Genomic DNA, 19,038 nt, shown 5'->3' with positions numbered 1-19,038 from the left:
ATACAAGAGACCCACTTTAGGGAGAAGGACACATATAGATTGAGAATGAAAGGATGGAAAAGGATATTCCATGCAAATGGAAAAGCCAGAAAAGCAGGTGTTGCAGTACTGATTTCAGACAAAATAGACTTTAAAACAAAGGCCATAAAGAAAGATAAAGAAGGACATTTTATAATGATTAAAGGAGTGATACAAGATGAGGATATTACACTCGACAACAATGCCATGAAACTGGAAATCAACAACCGAGAAACAAAGGAGAAAAAAAGGAAAGCATGGAGATTAAATAATATGCTATTAAAAAACCAAAGGGTCAATGAGGAAATCAAAGCTGAAATTAAAAAGTACCTTGAGACAAGTGAAAATGAAAGCACAACCACCCAAAATTTATGGAACACAGCAAAGGCAGTGCTAAGAGGGAAGTTTATAACAATACAGTCCTTCCTCAAAAAAGAATAACAATCTCAAAGAAACAATTTAACCCACCAACTAAAAGAACTAGAAAAAGAAGAACAAAAAAACCCAAAAGGCAGCAGAAGGAAGGAAATAATAAAGATCAGGGAGGAAATAAATAAATTAGAGATTTAAAAAAACACAGAAAAAAAATCAATCAAACCAAAAGCTGTTTTTTTGAAAAAGTAAATGAAATCTACAAACCTCTGCCCAAACTCACAAAGAAGAAAAAAGAGAGAGCACAAATTATCAAAATAAGGAAGGAAAATGGAGAAATTACAACAAATAAAATAGAAATACAGAATATCATACGAGAGTATTATGAAAAACTATATGGAAGCAAACTGGATAATCTAGAGGAGATGGACACGTTTCTGGAAACATACTGTCCACCAAGACTGAATCAAGAAGAAACTGACCACTTGAACAAACCGATCACTAGAAATGAAATCAAAATAGCAATAAAAAACCTCCCTACAAATAAAAGTCCAGGACCGGACGGCTTCACCGGGGATTTCTACCAAACATACAAAGAAGAACTCATACCAGTCCTTCTCAAACTCTTCCAGAAGATTGAGAAGGAGGGAATACTCTCAAACTCATTCTATGAAGCCACCATCACCCTGATAACCAAAACCAGGGAAAGACACTACAAAAAAAAAGAGAATTATAGGCCAATATCATTGATGAACATGGACGCCAAAATCCTCACCAAAATATTAGCAAATAGAATCCAACAACACATAAAAAAGATTATACATCATGACCAAGTGGGGTTCATCCCAGGGACACAAGGCTGGTTCAACATACGCAAATCAACCAATGTAATACATCACATCAACAAGAGAAGGGGCAAAAACCACATGATCATCTCAATAGATGCAGAAAAAGTATTTGATATAATTTAACACCCATTTATGATAAAAACTCTCACCAAAGTGGGTATAGAGGGAACATATCTCAACATAATAAAAGCTATATATGACAAACCTACAGCCAGAATAGTACTCAATGGTGAAAAACTCAAAAGCTTCCCACTAAAATTTGGGACAAGACAAGGCTGCCCACTATCACCACTCCTACTCAACATAGTCTTGGAAGCCCTAGCCACAGCAATCAGGCAAGAGAGAGAAATAAAAGGGATCCAAATTGGAAAAGAAGAGGTAAAAGTGTCACTATATGCCGACGACATGTTACTATATATAGAAAACCCTAAAAGGTCCACACAAAAACTACTAGAGTTGATCGAAGAATTCAGCAAGGTAGCAGGTTACAAGGTTAATGTTCAAAAATCAATTGCATTTCTTTACACTAACGATGAATCAAGAGAAAAAGAAAGTAAAGAAACAATCCCCTTTAAAATAGCACCCAAAGTAATAAAATACCTAGGAATAAATCTAACCAAGGAGGTGAAAGAATTATACACAGAAAACTATAAACCATTGATGAAGGAAATTAAAGAAGACTTTTTAAAATGGAAAGATATCGCATGCTCTTGGATTGGAAGAATCAATATTGTTAAAATGGTCAGACTGCCCAAGGCAATCTACAGATTTAATGCAATCCCTATCCAATTACCCAGGACATATTTCACAGAACTAGAACAAATCATAATAAAATTTATATGGAACCATCAAAGACCTAGAATTGCCAAAGCATTACTGAAAAGAAAGAAAGAGGCTGGAGGAATAACTCTCCCAGACTTCAGACAATACTATAGAGCTACAGTCATCAAGACAGCATGGTACTGGTACAAAAACAGACATATAGACCCATGGAACAGAATAGAGAGCCCAGAAATGAACCCACAAACTTTTGGTCAACTCATCTTCAACAAAGGAGGCAAGAATATACAATGGAATAAAGACAGTCTCTTCAGCAAATGGTGTTGGGAAAACTGGACAGCAGCATGTAAATTAATGAAGCTAGAACACTCCCTTACACCATACACAAAAATTAACTCAAAATGGATCAAAGACTTAAATGTAAGACAAGATACAATAAACCTCCTAGAAGAAAATATAGGCAAAACATTATCTGACATACATCTCAAAAATGTTCTCCTAGAACAGTCTACTCAAGCAATAGAAATAAAAGCAAGAATAAACAAATGGGACCTAATGAAACTTACAAGCTTCTGCACAGCAAAGGAAACCATAAGCAAAACAAAAAGACAACCTACGGAATGGGAGAAAATTTTTGCAAATGAAACCGACAAAGGCTTGATCTCCAGAATATATAAGCCGCTCATATGACTTAATAAGAAACAACCAAACAACCCAATCCAAAACTGGGCAAAAGACCTAAACAAGCAATTCTCCAGGAAAGACATACAAATGATCAATAGGCACATGAAAAAATGCTCCATATCACTAATTATAAGAGAAATGCAAATCAAAACTACAATGAGGTATCACCTCACACCAGTCAGAATGGCCGTCATTCAAAAATCCACAAATGACAAATGCTGGAGAGGCTGTGGAGAAAGGGGAACCCTCCTACACTGCTGGTGGGAATGCAGTATGGTGCAGCCACCGTGGAAAACAGTGTGGAGATTCCTCAAAAGACTAGGAATACACTTACCATATGACCCAGGAATCCCACTCCTGGGCTTGTATCCAGAAGGAAATCTACTTCAGGATGACACCTGCACCCCAATGTTCATAGCAGCACTATTTACAATAGCCAAAACATGGAAACAGCCTAAATGTCCATCAACAGGTGAGTGGATAAAGAAGAAGTGGTATATTGATACAATGGAATACTACTCAGCCATAAAAACCGACAACATAACGCCATTTGCAGCAACATGGATGCTCCTAGAGAATGTCATTCTAAGTGAAGTAAGCCAGAAAGAGAAAGAAAAATACCATATGAGATCGCTCATATGTGGAATCTAAAAAACAAAAACAAAAACAAACAAACAAACAAAAACAAAGCATAAATACAGGACAGAAATAGACTCACAGACAGAGAATACAGACTTGTGGTTGCCAGGGGGGTGGAGGGTGGGAAGGGATAGACTGGGATTTCAAAATTGTAGAATAGATAAACAAGATTACACTGTATAGCACAGGGAAATATACACAAAATGTTATGATAACTCACAGAGAAAAAAATGTGACAATGAATGTGTATATGTCCATGAATGACTGAAAAATTGTGCTGAACACTGGAATTTGACACAACATTGTAAAATGATTATAAATCAATAAAAAATGTTTAAGAAAAAAGGATAGTTTCTATCAATTTCTTCTGTGAATTAGTCACTTTTTTCTTGTTTCTTTGCATACTTAATATTATTTATTTATGAATTAATGTTTCAATATTTCAAATTTAAAATTTCAGGACTTCTCTAAGCATGTATTCTGCCCTGGACATGTACACGTCTTTCTAAATTCCCTAGGAAATTTGAGTACTTTTGAATATGCCAATTTCCCTCTGTCCCCAACTTTTCCTCCCTGACTTTCAGCACTTTATCTAATGTGTTGACCATAATCTGTTGCCCCAGGTGGCTGTGGGTTATCCCTTTACAAGGTTTTCAAGGAATAACACCTGCTTTTCTACCCTGAGCTAGTTCTGAATAAGGTATATTAGTCCTTCAAGTAGCCCCCAGACAGACCAGAACAAACACAATTTTTTGAGAATGTCTGCTCTTCTCTCTTTGGAACCAAGGACAAGTGTCCTACACTGAAAATATGGGCTGCAATCCTCAAGACTGCCACTGAGCCAGGGAGTGGCATAGAGCAAGGATAACTAGAAATGCCACAAAGGTTTCCTACCACTTTTCTGTTGCCTTTTTCTTGTTTCAGTATTTGCTTGGCTGCTATAAACTTTGAGTATTTTAAAGAAGTCTGACAAACTTGGTTCTCATACTTTTTGCTTGATTTTTGATGTTTCTGTAGAGAGATTGGCCCTTGAAAGTACCTACTTCACTGTTTTTGCTAGTGTCACTCATGCCAACTAATGTTTTATAAAGGTGCAAAATAAATTTAATGTAGAAAGCATAGTCTTTTCACAAATGACCTTGCAACATTTGGGTATCCATATGCAAAAAAAAAATTGTATGCACCTCATACAAAATTTAACTCACAGTAGGTCATGGATCCAGATGTAAAACACATAAATATAACATTTTTAGAAGTAATGTAAGCGAAAATCATCATGACCTGAGGTTAGGTAAATAATTCTTAGAAATAACACCAAAAGGCTAATCTATAAGAAACACTAGGAAAAAACTGTTAAATTGGATTTCATCAACATTATAAACTTTTGCTCTGAAAAAGACCCTGTTAAAAGAATGAAAAGGCAGATGTAGAATGGGAGAAAACTTCTGTAAATTACAACTATATACAGACTATACAAAGAACTCTCAACACTCCACTATAAGAAAATAAACTGCATTTTAAAAAGTGGACAAAAGACATGTACAGATACTTCACCAAAGAAGATATAAGGATGACAAATAAGCACATGAAAAGATGTTCAACATCATTAGCCATTAAGGAAATACAAATTAAAACCACAATGAGATACCACTGTAACCTTATTTAAATGAGTAAAATAAAAAAAAATTACTGATGAGTTTGCAAACTTGAACTTCTATATACTGATGGAGGGAGTATAGAATTGAACAGCCACTCTGGAAAACAGTTTGCCAATTTCTTATAAAGAAAAACATACAATTACCATATGACCCAGAGATTCTGCTCCTGGGTACTTGGCCTAGAGAAATGAAAATTTATGTTTACAAAAAAGCCTGTGCATGAATGTTAATAGAAACCTTATTCATAATCACCCAAAACTGAAAGCAATCAAGATGTCCTTCAACAGATGAATGAATAAAAACATTAACTCCATAAGTGAAACATCATTTAACAATATAAAGGAAGGAACCCTTGATACATGCAACAACTTGGATGAATTGCAAATGCATTATGCTAAATGAAAGAAGCCAGTCTCAAAAGGTTACCTACTGTATGACTGTGTTTACATAATATTTGGAAAAGGTAAAACTATAGGTTTGAGAACCAGATCACTGGTTATCAGAGATTTGGGGTGGAGGAGATGCTTTGACTACAAAGGGACAGAATGAGGGAGATTTGAGGGGTAATAGAACTGTTTTGTATCCTGATTGTGGTGATGGTAACACAAATCTATCCATGTGTTAAAATTCATGGTACTTAAAAAAGTTAATTTTACTGTGTAATAATTCAAAATATAAAACTAAAAAATTTAACTGTGTCACCTATAAAGGATTGGGAATCATAATGGCATGCAAAGTAGTACCAGCCTTCTCAAAAGTGACACTGGAAGTTAGAAAACCGTGGATCAGTACTTTACAATCCTTGGTGAAATTTATTTTCAGCCTGAACTTATATATCAGCTATCAATTTGGTATGAAATTGAAGGTAATATTTATTCACGCAAAGTCTTAAAAAAATGATCACCCTTGGTACCTGGAGAATGAGTCCCACCAAAGCGTTGTAGTAAACCAAGAAAAATGAAGACACGAGTTCTAGGAAGCAGAAGATCCCACTTAGGATCTTGGTAAAGAAATGTTCTAAGTGTAACACTCTTAGCAACCGAGAAAGATTGAAACAGGGTCTAGGAAGGTGATTTCCAAGAACAAAGGAATGAACATAGTTGACGATTTAGAAAATATTGCCAATGATAGAAATGTAAGCCCTTAAGGGCAGGAACTTCACTGTTTTTCTCAATGATGTAATTCCATGTCTTAGAACAGTACCTGGCACATAGTAAGCCCTCAAAACAGAACTGTGAAATGGAAAAGAGAGGAAGAGTGAATGAGAAGAGAGGAATTTGAGGCAGCAAGTATACATCAACTCTTTTAAGGAGTTTTGCTGTGAAGGTGAGCAGGGAAAAATGGTGTAGTCTGAAGGGAAATTAGAATCAGAAAAGGTTTTTTTAAGCTAGGAGAAATGACGAACATACTTGTATGCTGATAGGAATGATCTAAAATAGAGAAAAATATTTATGAGTGAGGGAAGTTTTCTTCTGATTGCCTGTGTACTCTCAATGAAATGGGAAGCAAGGTCATCAAGTTACAGTGGAGATGGTCCATGATCAGCAAGTACCTCCAATATCCTCAGCTTCTCCGGATCTTCTTGTATCGAACTTTTCATAATAAAGTGCTATGAAAAATCAAAAAGAAATGCTTCTGTTCAATAAAGAGAGTGAAGAAACAATAAAGAGAATGAAGACAAGCTACAAACTAGAAGATATTTACATAACATGAAATCATCGAAGAATTAAAGTATAGATACCAGTGGGGGGGAGGGGCAACATAAGGGTGGGAGAGTGGGAGGTATAAACTACTGAGTGTAAGATTGGCTCAGGGATGTATTATACAACACAGGGAATACAGGCAATATTTTGTAATAGCTATAAATGGGAAGTAAGCTTTAAAAATTATATGAAAACTAAGAAAGATTTTAAGTGAATAAATAAAATTCAGGAAAAAAAAAAAACAAAGTGTAGAATACATAAAGGACTCCCACAGGTAAGCAGGCAAACAACCCAAGAGGAAAATGGGCAAAAGACATTAAATGAACACCTCATAGACAAAAAGATCCCCAATCTCAAACATATGAAAAGCTGCTCAATATTGTTATTAATCACGAAATTGCAAATTAAAACTACAATGAGATACCATTTCACTATCACCAGATTGGCAACAATTTTGTAGTTTGTTAATATCAAATGTTGATGAGGATGTGGACCAACTGGAAGAGCTAAAGAGTTAAAAAGAGTTAAGGAATTGATAGAAGTGTAAATTAGGATAACCGCTTTGTACGAAATCTGGCATGATCTAGTAATGTTGGAAATGTTCCTCCCCGATGAGATGACAATTTCAGTCCTAGGTATAAACACTGGAACACAGCTTCCCAGCCATTTGATTCTATGGCCCACAAAGAAAATGATGATTGTATGGTACACAGGAGTAAAATGACAAGGATGTTCAGGGTCAGAACCAAGAGGTCCAGGGACTGCTGTCTGGCTGTCTCTGGGTATAAGGGTCTCAAAGTCCAAGGGCCAAAAGTTGGAAAGCTCTGCCCTGGAGAGCTCTTGTCTATGGGCAGCAGGAAACATGCCCCAGAATGTTTATAGCAGCACTGCAGGTATTATGTGCCCAAATGGAAACAACTCAAATACCCACTGACAGTAGAATAGATACGTAGATTGAGATACAGTTGACCCCTAATGTTACTTGTAGATTCCATATTTGCAAATTCCCCTACTTGCTAAAATTCATTTTTATCCACAGATCAATACCAGTGTGCTTTCCGCCTCATTTGAGAGAGCTGCAAATTTTTGAGTTGCTGGAAACACATGTATGTTCCCAGCTGAGGTCAAACAAGGTGACACTTCTTGTTTGTCTCATACTGTAAGTAAGTGCCCTTTTCATGATTTAGTGAGTGCTACATATTTTGCACTTTTGGTGGTAATTTCACAATTAAAGATGACCTCCAAGCTTAGTGCTAAAGTATTGTCTAGTGTTCTTGAGTGCAAAATGACTGTGATGTGACTTATGGAGAAAATATGTGTGTTAGATAAACCTTGTTCAGGCATGAGTTATAGTGCTGTTGGCTGTGAGGTCGATGTTAATGAATCAGTAATACATGTATTAAACAAAATGTCTTTACACAGAAACACACAGGAAACATCATTATGCATTGATCAGTTGATGAAAACATTGTGACCAGAGGATGGTAGGAACATGAAATTATATTTTCTTTAGGAGCAACGTTTCAAGATTGCCTAATTCAATGTTCATTGCCACTTTACAGAACATAACTATCATGATAATGTGAGTCTACTGTAAATTCATTTGGTGGAATAGTACACAGCAATGATAATGAACAATTGCCTGTCACATGTAACAACAGTGATGAATCTCAGTTACATAATATCATGCAGGAGAAGTTGGAAACAATACAGATTATTCTATTTATATAAAAAACAAAGGATGCAGCAAAAAACAAGATATTGTTAGGAATATGAACCTACATAGAAAACAACTAAGGAAAAAGAAGGAAATGAGGAAGACAAAGGATAGAGGTTACCTCAGACAAGGGTGAAGGGAAAAGAATCAGAGGTTACCTACAAGGAACTTCTAAGGTAACTGATGTTTGCTAAAACACTACTATAAAAGTTTACTGATGGGGAGGGTCTAGCTCAGTGATAGAGTGCTGCTTAGCATGCACAGGGTCCTGGATTCAATCTCCGGTGCCTCCATTAAAAAAATTTAAATCAATAAAATAAAACCTAATTACGTCCCCCCTTCAAAAAAAAAAGTTTACTGAGGGAATGACTCCTAAATCTGTATCTCTAGCTCTGACCCCTCACTGGGGCCCCAGAAACAAATTTCTAAGTGTATTCTGGATAGTTCCACCTGCATGTCCTATAACAACCTCAACCTTAACATATCCAAAATCCCCTCATTTCCCTCCCAAACTTGCTTTACTTCCTGTGTCCCTATCCTAGTGAAAATGCTCCCCACCATGAAGTCACTCAAAGCAGAAATGCTAGTCATCTTTGGCTTCTGCTTCCTTGTGGTAGCCATGGAAACGTGCCCCTCTGATCTTCTGCTGCAGGGAGGATAGTAGATGGACAAGTCCCAGCTGCCACGTCTCTGGCTCCAACACTGTTTGTGCCCAGATCCCATATCGTCTGGGTAGCGCCCAGCCAGTGACCAAGCGAGGTAGGGGCACACTGCTGCAGGATGGGGACTCATATAACTGGCAGCTGTAGGTTGGGGAATCCACATGAGCCTGAACAAACTAAACTGAAGTTTAGTGTTAGAACTCAGCTGCATCTGAGATTCTTCCTATCTGACCCTCCTTTTCCCCACATCTCTCTTACAGGCATCAGACCTGCATTGCACTGCCTACTCCTGCTCCTTCTCCTTTATCCGTCACAGGCCACTCCCTCATAATAATTTTCATGTCCAATCACGCCTTGGTGTCCATATTTTTGAAGGACCCAGACTAACAAAAGTGGTACCAGGAGTGGTCTGTGATGGTAAGATGGGGATTATGGAACAGCTCACTTACCACCAAAATGACAAAGAGGGTACAATTTTGAGTGTTATGTGGGACATGGACAATCCCTACACAAGGCTACTTCTCGATTGCTTAAGGTTTCCCCTATATATACCTTGGAAAACACCCTAGTGGAGGGTCTTACCCTGGTCTGAGTGATGATTCCGTCCTTTGAATGGTATGGAGGGCGCTATGTCTATAGGGAGGGTGGAGGTGGCTGGTCATTGCTGTTATATTGATTCGCTGCAAAGACATAATGAGAAACTAGTGGACATTACTAGATACTTAAGGGCCAAGTGTGAGACTCACAGGGCCTTCTTGGAGGCTTACAAAAGGCACTTACCTCCTGCAGAGGGACAGTAGAGACAGCTGAGTAGTTCACAGATGATGTGATAGCAATAGATGCAGAACTCCAGAGATGTATACGTGCTCAATGAACACAGCTCTGTTATGGAAAGGGCAGGGCTCTGTTTGGAAGACCTCAGATTCTGAAGTGCAGGCTGGGTATATTGGCACAGATATCCCTGAACGTTGGTTTGTCAGCTCCAAACCTCTGGAGGCCTCAGAGCTTCCAGGGCAGCTCCTCCTTCCCTAGCAAGAGTTAGCACGTGCCATGTGCTGGTAGATGCTACAGAGTCTGCTCCCCCACAGAGACACAGATGCCTCTCCCTGAGGAAACCCCCATCTCCTCTCCATAACCTCACTGGGGATATGCCACGCCAGACAAGGGAAAAAAGAAAATATACACTGAGGCAGTTGCAAGAAATAGCCAGCCTGTACTGGCAGCAGCAGGGCAATAGCCCTGGGACTGTATTTTCAGGGTGCTGGATCAAGGGGACTGAAATATAAGACTGGATGAGCAAGTTTTAGTAAGTGGGAGCACTTTCTCCTGTCATGGGAATGAACACACTGGCAACGACTCTGGGAGATGGAGGAAACTCACTGCCAGACAGGCCCTTACAAGCTTTAGGAAAGTGATGGCCCACATGCAGGGAAGTGGAAACGCCTGCCTTGGACTGGCAAATGGTAGAGGAAGGAACAAAATGTTGTGGACATGCTGGAATGGATAGGAACTGTGAGGCCAGGACATGGCCTGATGGTTATGTCCCACTGCAGGGCGGAGAGGACACACCATTCACCAAAGCCATCAGGAGCGTTCTGGTGAGAGGAGCCCCAGCATCACTAAGAAGTTCAGTGGATGCTCCCTTCTGGAGGCCAATGTGGATGATGGAAGGAATGTGGGCCTGGCCTGGGCTCATTACCATCCATGGGGAAGAAGGAAATCCAACATAATAGAGGGCAGAGGGGTGCTCTGAGCCAAGAGATGCCAGCAGATGACACTTCCAGTAACAACCAGCAAGATCAGAGGGGCAGTCGGGAGTGCTTGCTTGACCAGCAGAAAGCTGAGGAGATGGTTCAAATAGCATGGCTCCCTAGGGGCAACCACAGCCAGAAAAGGGCAAGAATGCAAGAGAAAGAGGGCGCTAAAAAACCACAATCTCTTGCTCAGTTCCTGGTCTTGAGCAATTGTGAATTTCGAGACTGGCTCCACTAACTGAAGAGGTGGATGAGTTCTGAGGAAGAAGGGCTCAGAAACAAGGCAGCGACTATATATGCTGTTATGCTGCTGTTGTCCTTCCCTAAGGAGAATAACTGCCACTTCTCAGGTCACTGGACACTGGGGCTGGACGAATACCCAGACACTTCTACTACTACTAGACAAAGGATGTGAGCTGACATTGACCCGAGAGTCCCAAAGTGTCACAATGGGGCCCCCTTCAAGTGGGGCTTATGAGGCCCTGGCAGTCAAAGGAGTTGGGAGACCAGTTGATGGTGAGATGACGGGGTCCCTGGACCAACACTGTGATCGTATCTCCAGTCCTCAAGTTGATGATTATAAGTAGTACACTTGGCAGTTGGAGCAATGACCTCCATATTGGGCCACTGGTCTGTGGGGTAAGAGCTATCACGGTGGGGAAGGCCAAGAGGACCCTCTGACACTGACCCCCCACCCCAGGCTAAGATTGTAAGTGAAAACCAATATTGGATTTTGCTGAGAATACGGAGGTGGGGAGGCAGTTAGCAGAGATTAGTGACACCACGGGAGACCTATGGGATGCAGGGGAAGAGGAGGTAGGAGAGATGCCCAGATGAAGAGAGTGTAGAAGGTGGGAAGAAGTTCTAGGATTCTCTCTATGGGGGTGGAAGGGAGAGACAGAGGGAGGGAGGGAATGGAAATGGTGAGAGGGATGCCACTGGATCTACTGGTAACATTTGCTATAATGGTGATAGGTGCAGAATATATCACTATATCCTTCCTTATCCATTTTAGCATGTCTTTAAATGTCCCTGGGAGAAGTGGGAGACATCAGCAACCACACACAGGCAGGGACGATGGGGGGCACGCATGAGGAGGAGGATTGCAGATTTACAGGGCACCCAACCTCCCCTGCTCTGTATCCTTCCTCAGCACAGTCAGAGCCCAGGTGCAGACCCAGAGAAATCAGTCCTTTGAGTTCTGCAGGCAAGAGTGGTTCAGACACCCCAGGCCTCTCCAGGAGGTCTGCCAGAGCAGGATGTAGGAGGGAGAGGTGACTGAAGACAGAGGAGTATGAATGGGAAAGAGAGGAAGGAAGGGATGGAAGGGATGGAGGGCTGTTGGAGTAGCGGGTGGGTGCAAACGGAAATTCTAACACTCGAAGGCCTTCTAGAAACCAAAGATATCAGTACTGCTCCTCTCAGGGAATCTGGGAAACAGCAGTTACAGGAAAACTTGACAGACACCTGGTGATCCACATCCACTGCCACCACCACCAACAGCTATTTGTTGTGCTCTTTCTAGACCTTGAAAATATACCTATACATACACCTATATGAATTCTCAAATATTAGCTAAGATTGATTTGTGTGTGTATGATCTATCAAACTCCATCACTCTGCAATTTGCAGTATGCAGTCAGGAGGATGTTTTTGAAATCTGTGAACACGGCCTGATGCATTCTCCTTTGCACTGCCACAGTTTGGTCTACTGGATGCATGTGCCACGGTGCGTTCATCCATTTAGGGTGTTCCTAGATTTTCCCATCACCGACATCCTTATGCATATGCCCTGGTACACTTCAAGAACCGCAGTGTCTCCTTAATGTAACTGGCAGCGAATTGCCAGGACACAGAGGGAAAAGGTGTTGTTGTTTTCTCTCCCCCCCCCCTTTTTTTTTCAGTTTTAAGATTTTTTGTTTAAAGCAAGGAATTCGGAGGCAGACTGCCTGGTTTCAAACCTGACACTGACCCCGACAAACTGAATGACTTTGGGCCAGTGGCTGAACCTCTCAGCACCTTTCCCTCACCTGTAAGAGAGCAACAATAGTGGGTACTTCAGTCCAAGGACTGTCGTAAAGATGCATAACTATTCACGTACAGCGCTTAGAAGAGTGCCAGACACATAGTCTGTGCTTCTCACAGACTCAAATGATCCACTCCAAGACTCTTCTGTGTCGCCCCGCCCTCTCCCAGTAACAGCATCGAACTGTGGGCCCGAGAAAGCACCAGCTTTCTCCTAACCTGTCCCATTCTCGGAATGCTTAAACTCTTTGAAGGCTGCAAATGTGGTGTGTGAAAACCGATTCATCCTTTTAGTTCACATTTCCCAGGTAGGAGATGGCAAGCTTCTTTCGAGGTGTGCACAGAACCTTGCGATTCCTTCTCCTCTGAATTGCCTCGGAGTGTGGGAGGGGCTGAGGGAGCTGGGCAACCCCCAGCCTGTCCACCAAAACTGCCTGCCAATAACATCTGCTGAGCGCACAGGCCGATTTCATGGTCTATCTAATAGAGCAGCCAGAAAGAGACCTTACAACCCGTAAATACGAACCCTTGGCTCTCCGACCCTTTAGGAAAATAGCATGTGGACCCTTGATCACTGTGCCCTTTCTCCTCTTGGGTGTAAGGCTTGGGCTAGATGGGAGGCTGCTAAGGGCTTTCTGCCCTCACTAGGCACCCAGAGACTCCATCCTGTGGTTTCTCCTCACCACCCCCGAGAGAAGCCCCCCTCACCTCCAATCCCTTTTGTACAGGGGACACAGTGGCTCGGAGCTGTGACTCTAATCGGAAAGGGGAGCCAGGATAGGAAGAGGTGCGACAAGAGGCCCGACAGCCGCATTCTCACCATCACCGGCTCTGCTGCCAAGTCGCCAACTGCCCGGACCACCTCCTGATTTGGCGGCGAACCAGAGGCCCTGACCCCATTGGTTGGACCTCGAGGGGCGGGCCAACAAGGTGCGCACTGGTTGGCGGAGGCCGGACCAATGAGGAGGCCACAGCGCGGTCGTCGCCCTCGCAACAACAATCGCGCGTCGTGTGAGGTGATCTCGTGTGGCGCCTGTGGTGCCTGACGCCGCCTCAGAAGGCCACCTGCCTCAGCCTCCGTGACCACGGCTGTGACCGCGACCGGGACCCGGGCGAACAGTTGACGCCCCTGAAGCGAGGCCGCCCCGGTCGCGACATGAGCTCCCCGGATAAGGTGTCTGTTTCGAAAGCGGGTTTCGGCCCAGAGGGCGGCGAGCGGGACGGCGTCCGCCAGGCCGGCCCCAGAGCCCAGGGGCGACCCGCCCCCGGCCCCAACCCCGGGGCGCCGCGGATCGGCCAGGGCGAGGGCGGGGGCGGCTTCGCGGACCCCGAGGGCTTCGAGTCCGAGCGGGTGGTGCTGGAAGCAGGAGGGCCGGTGCTCTGGGGCCGCGAAGGCCGACACGGCTCCTCAGCGGACGACAAGGGGGACGACCGGGACCTGGCCGACGAGTCTGCGGCCGCCATCCTGCAGCAGCTGACCGACCGGGACGTGCTGGGCGCCCGCAGATACCCGTCCCTGGTGAGCTCAGCCGCCAAAGAGTCCCGCCTGTGGGCCGGGCCCAAGGCGGCTCCCGGCGGTCGAGGCGCGGCCGCCCAGAGCTGTGGAGAAGCGCAGCCGGCTGTGGCCGGCCCTCTCCCGCCTGATGGGGCTGAGGGGGGCCGGACCTGGGGGGCGCCTAGGAGAGGCACGAAGAGCAGGATGAAGGCGGCTGCCGATCGCCCGCGGTCCGTCATGAAAGGCCTGGTGGGGCTGCCTTCCGACACCGAGTCATCAGATGAGTTCAGTGAGCTCCAGCCAATTAGAGTGAGCATTTGCCTCAAAGAAGGAGGCCAGGTCAAGCCCCGCAGCTCTGAGGATCCGGGGGACACAGCCAGACACTCGACTTTACAAGTCAGGGAGCATTTCCTGCCCTCCGCTCCCCAGGGACTCACTTCGGTTGTGGAAAGGCAGGACGCTGGGGAGCTGGAAATGTCTTCCCCTAAGAAAATGCAAAGCGTGCTCAGGGGGAAGGTGGGAAGCAGGCCCTACCTCGGAGGTGCTGCTGCTGGGAGCAGCCTGCCCCAGGCCACTCCTAGGAGGAAGGGGGTCCCGGAGAAGAAATCCCTCCAGGGGATCTCCAACCTGGCCCTGGGGAGAATCTTCCCTCCCTGGGGGCAGCGAGTCTCGGCAGCTCCCGTGGAACCTGCCACCTTCCCCCCAATCACTGGTATTCCGCTGCTTGGGAGGTCCAAGAGGGATTCCTCAGTCCCTTCGGGAACCAAACAGCCCAAGCACAGCGGCACTGGCAAGAAATCCGTGACCTGGAAGGCAACGGTGTCTGAACCTGCGGTGGCAGGAGAAGACAAGGACCCAAATAGAGACCCAGCCGCAAAGGGCCAAGTGAGTAGGCCATGCTCCTCCTCTCTCCCCCTTCCCCCTCCCACCGCCCCCCACCACAAAGTTCTTTACCTGTGCTCCTTCTGTCCATCCCTCAGGGGTGGTCATTGGGCTCCCCTGGGTCATTGGGTCATTAGGATGCCAGATCGGGGTTGTTCTACTAGGGACAAACACTAAGGTTTCCCTTGGGGTGTGGGGGTCACTGTTCTCCCCCCATGGCTGGTATCCGGCCTCCTCTCCCAGACAGAGGCTGGGATGGAAGGGTGAACTGGTAGCTGAAATTGGATCAGGGGACCCCTTAGAAGTTTGGGGAACAAAACTTCAGTGATTAGACTCATCAGCTTCCTGATTCCTATTTCCTAGCTGTTCCTTGCAGGGGGCCTGGGCTTTCTTAGTGCCCCACTGTTGTCCCTGGCTCAACTCTGTCCGCTGGCCTGGGGCCGACTGAGGGAGAAAGTGCTGATGAGACCAGCCTGTCACATTCCACTCCAGTCCCCTGCCTTACCCCAGCCTCGAAACAGGTTCTCTCTCACCCACACACAAACATAGATACACATGCAACCAAGTAAACACACACACGCATCCTGAATCCAAACTGGTAAGAAATTTTGTTTCAGCTTCCAACACACAGGCGAGGGCGATCTTTTTCGCGCAGACATCGTGGGGAATCCAGCCGTGGCAACCTCAATACCAGAGCCTCCCAGGATCCAGGAAGCTTAGAGCCCCTGGCCCGGAACCAGGGAGACGACATGCCCAGAGGGCCTGCACCCCCAGGTGAGTCTCCTGGGTTTGATGGGGGTGGTGAGGGGACGAGGAGAGAAACCTCTTGCTGTCTCTGCTGGGGGCTCAGCCTTGCTCCCAGGCAGCTTCTCCCCAAGGAAACAGGGTGAGGACAGGGGTTGTCTTGGGCCACGTCATCCTCTGTGTGGGGTTTCTGGGGCAGGGGTGATGGTGGCAGTGCCCCAAACTGCAACTGTGGACATAGACTTGCGGAGGAACAGCCTACGCTGTTAAATCCTGTTCACCCACTTTGTTCCCCCAGCTGCTGGATGTGGCTGCAGCTTTTGAGGGGGTCGAACCCAGAGCCACAGTCTCTGGGGACCACAGTTGGGGAATGGCTGCGCCTGGGGAAGAGAGGAGGCAGGCTTAGACAGAAGGTTGGAGCCGCTGGGAGGAGCAGGGCTGGCTTGTTACCAGTAGGGGGTGGTGCTGCCTCACTTCACGTTAGACCCTGCAAGGCCCTGTCCACCTCACTGGGAGCCTGAGAAGCTGGATTGTGTGTCCTTTCCCTGTAGGTGACCAGGAACCACTCGACCAGCCCCCAAGACCAGAAAGGCAGCAGCAGGCACCAGGAGCGCAGGGCTGTCCTCGGGTAATGCTTCCTCTGGTTCTTGGAAACAGGCCCAAACTACATGGGAGGATCTGTGTTTAGGTTAAACTGACTTCTGTGCGGCCTGCTTCCCCGCCCCCAACCCACAGCCTACGAAGGGAGCCCACGTCCTTTCCCCTGGGGAGCCTGAGCCAGTCTAGCCGCGGGGCTTTGGGATGTAGAGTCGGGAGGAGAGGGGAAGGTGAAGGAGAGAGGAGGCCAGAATATACTAATCATTTCTCTTTCCGGTGTCTCCTGACCTAGTGTCCCGTGCTACAGAGAAAAATAGACAGCCTCAAGGAGCAACTCGGTATGAGGAACCAGGGGCAGAGAGCGGTGTGTTAGTGCAGAACCCGGGTGGGCGCTTGGGGCTGCAGGTGCAGGCAGCCCCTCAGGGACGAACATGCCTGCGGGGAGGAGACCTAGCAGGCCTGGCCCTGGAGCCTGCTGCGTGTTCTGAATGGTCCTGACATGGCCCAGAGCCTGAGAGCTGCTTGCACACTTTGGTTCCCTTTAGGAAACATTTCCACATTTAGTTCAGGTGGTGGTGGAGTGAATCCGGCCCAGGGCTCTTTGCATCTGGGCAGGAGGGGGGTTTCGGGTTGCAGGGCTGGGCGGTTCGCCATGGGGACAGGGCTTGGGCTTCTATATCCCTATGCCTGGAGTGCCAGCTTATGCCTGTCCCTGTTTCAGCGGCCATGGAGAACCTGGCTTACAAGTTCCAGATCCTGTGAAGTGAGTGTTACACACACCGTACCCCTCCCCACAGTCCTGGCTGTTGAGCAGGGCTGAGGGCTGGCCCTGGCTTGAGGCTCTTCCCTGACTGTGCTGTCTCACAGGTTGAGCCCGGCATCTTCATGCAAGAGGAGCCGCTGATACCTCTGGGGCCCGGGAGCTGCGGCCAAGCTCGTTCCCTCCTGCTCTACCTCAGCCAGGGCCTCCTCCTCTCTCTTGTTTGCTCCCGCCCCACCCGTTTCACAGCAGTTTCCAATTAAAGTACCTCTCCCGGTCTGTGGTCTGTCCTCTCTCTGGGGAGGTAGGGGAGTGGGCAGGAGCTGGGCAGGAGCTGGGCAGGAGTGGGGCAGGAGCTGTTCCTTGTCAGAGCCTTTTCCAGAACAGTCCCTCTGGCATCCTGTGGTGGGCCTTCTCCCTGTGGGGAGTCCGGGGAGCCTCTGCTCCCATCCCTGCAGTCAGACCTGCAGAGTGCCTGGCTCTGGGTTTGGTGTGGGCTCTGCTTGTCCACACTGGCACATCCTCCATTTCCCCTGGAGGCCATCTTCCAGTTCCCTCCAAACCTCTCCTCCTTTGGGGTCCGGTGGTTCCCATTCGTCGCTGCCGTTCCCCCTCCCCATCACCAGGAACCCATGACCCCTTCCAGAGCTCCCATGCCCCTTTCCCTCAGTGGGATCACCATCCTGCTTCCCCCCCGTCCACCCTGCTTTGCTGTCAGAGCATCCTCGATCCCTCCCCTGGCTTGGCGTCGGTAGCCTTCCTGCACGTGCACTTCAGCAGGTGTTAACAGGCACAGTTGAGCTCATCTTCCCTCTTCTGAGACCCCATCCTGCCTGTGAGGTCCCTACCTCCCCCTGGTGCCACCATGCACAGGGACATCTCACCCAGGAACCTGCGAGTCGTCCTCCTGTCCTCCTTAGCTCTCACTTCTGATCCTGGGTTACCAGTCTTGTCATGTCTGTCTCCGCGGGTTCAGTAGAGGGATGGAGGCAGAAGTCACGGCCCGGTGGATTTCAGAGCAAGAGGGAAGGTACAGGGAACACGGGAGAAAAGCACAGGGTCGTCTCTGGCTGGAGTTAGGGGAAAGGTGTCTGTTTGGTGCCAACCTGGGGGAGACTGCCCGCCAGCAGCTAGACGTGGATGGTCCAGCCCTTGGAGCTTTCACATCCTCCCTGCCCGGTCAGATGACTGCCCTCCTCCAGCCTGGTCGCCTCCCTACCCTTGGGTGGAAAGTGACCATTCACATTCTATGTCAAGTGGGGTTGGTAGGCCTCAGTGTTCTTTCCTGGTCCCAGTCAAGTAGTGTTCACCAGCCCCATGACACAGAGTTTCATGGAAATGATGTTTCCGTGTCCCAGCTCGATCTCCCAGACTGCCTTTTTAAGGCACAGGAGATAGAGTCTGAACTCCATGTTAGATTTCCCCCTCACCTGAGGTTGGGAATCACTTCCTTCCCTCAGCCAGGACCCAGTGCTGTGCCAGCCTGAGACTCAGAGGGACAGATTTGTATTGAGTGAGGCATAGCCAGGTTCTGCTGGTCACTCTTCCTGAAAAATCGGGGGTTTAATATACAAAAGCGGGGGTATGATTGTAGATAGAACATTAAAGGTGTCTGTGTCTGTGTCTGTGTCTGTGTTTGTGAATAAAATTCATCAGGGACAATCTCCCTTGAGGGAGAAAGATGTGACTCAGGGAGGAAA

At 46.4% G+C, this 19,038-nt stretch overlaps 1 protein-coding gene across 1 annotated transcript; it reads left to right on the top strand.

The window, feature by feature from the left end:
* Positions 1-13,867: 13,867 nt before the first annotated feature.
* Positions 13,868-17,617, top strand: LOC107035309 (uncharacterized protein CXorf49 homolog). The gene is made up of 6 exons (XM_031675202.2): positions 13,868-15,240; positions 15,855-16,011; positions 16,533-16,609; positions 16,871-16,916; positions 17,300-17,341; positions 17,446-17,617. Exons 1-5 carry the CDS (start codon positions 14,017-14,019, stop codon positions 17,338-17,340), a joined length of 1,545 nt encoding a protein of 514 aa, XP_031531062.2. The 5' UTR covers positions 13,868-14,016; the 3' UTR covers position 17,341; positions 17,446-17,617.
* The last annotated feature ends 1,421 nt before the right edge of the window (positions 17,618-19,038 follow it).

The sequence above is a fragment of the Vicugna pacos genome, chromosome X, assembly GCF_048564905.1.
Source record: "Vicugna pacos chromosome X, VicPac4, whole genome shotgun sequence".
Classification (NCBI taxonomy): Eukaryota; Metazoa; Chordata; class Mammalia; order Artiodactyla; family Camelidae; genus Vicugna; species Vicugna pacos.
This window is presented reverse-complemented; position numbering and strand designations above follow the sequence as displayed.

What these genes read in the sequence shown, in the direction of transcription:
- LOC107035309 (XM_031675202.2), top strand. Translation starts at nt 14,017, where the DNA reads ATGAGCTCCCCGGATAAGGTGTCTGTTTCGAAAGCGGGTTTCGGCCCA. An exon ending in GAGCGCAGGGCTGTCCTCGG is followed by an intron (nt 16,610 to 16,870) that starts GTAATGCTTCCT and finishes CTCCTGACCTAG; the next exon opens with TGTCCCGTGCTACAGAGAAA. An exon ending in CAGCCTCAAGGAGCAACTCG is followed by an intron (nt 16,917 to 17,299) that starts GTATGAGGAACC and finishes TCCCTGTTTCAG; the next exon opens with CGGCCATGGAGAACCTGGCT.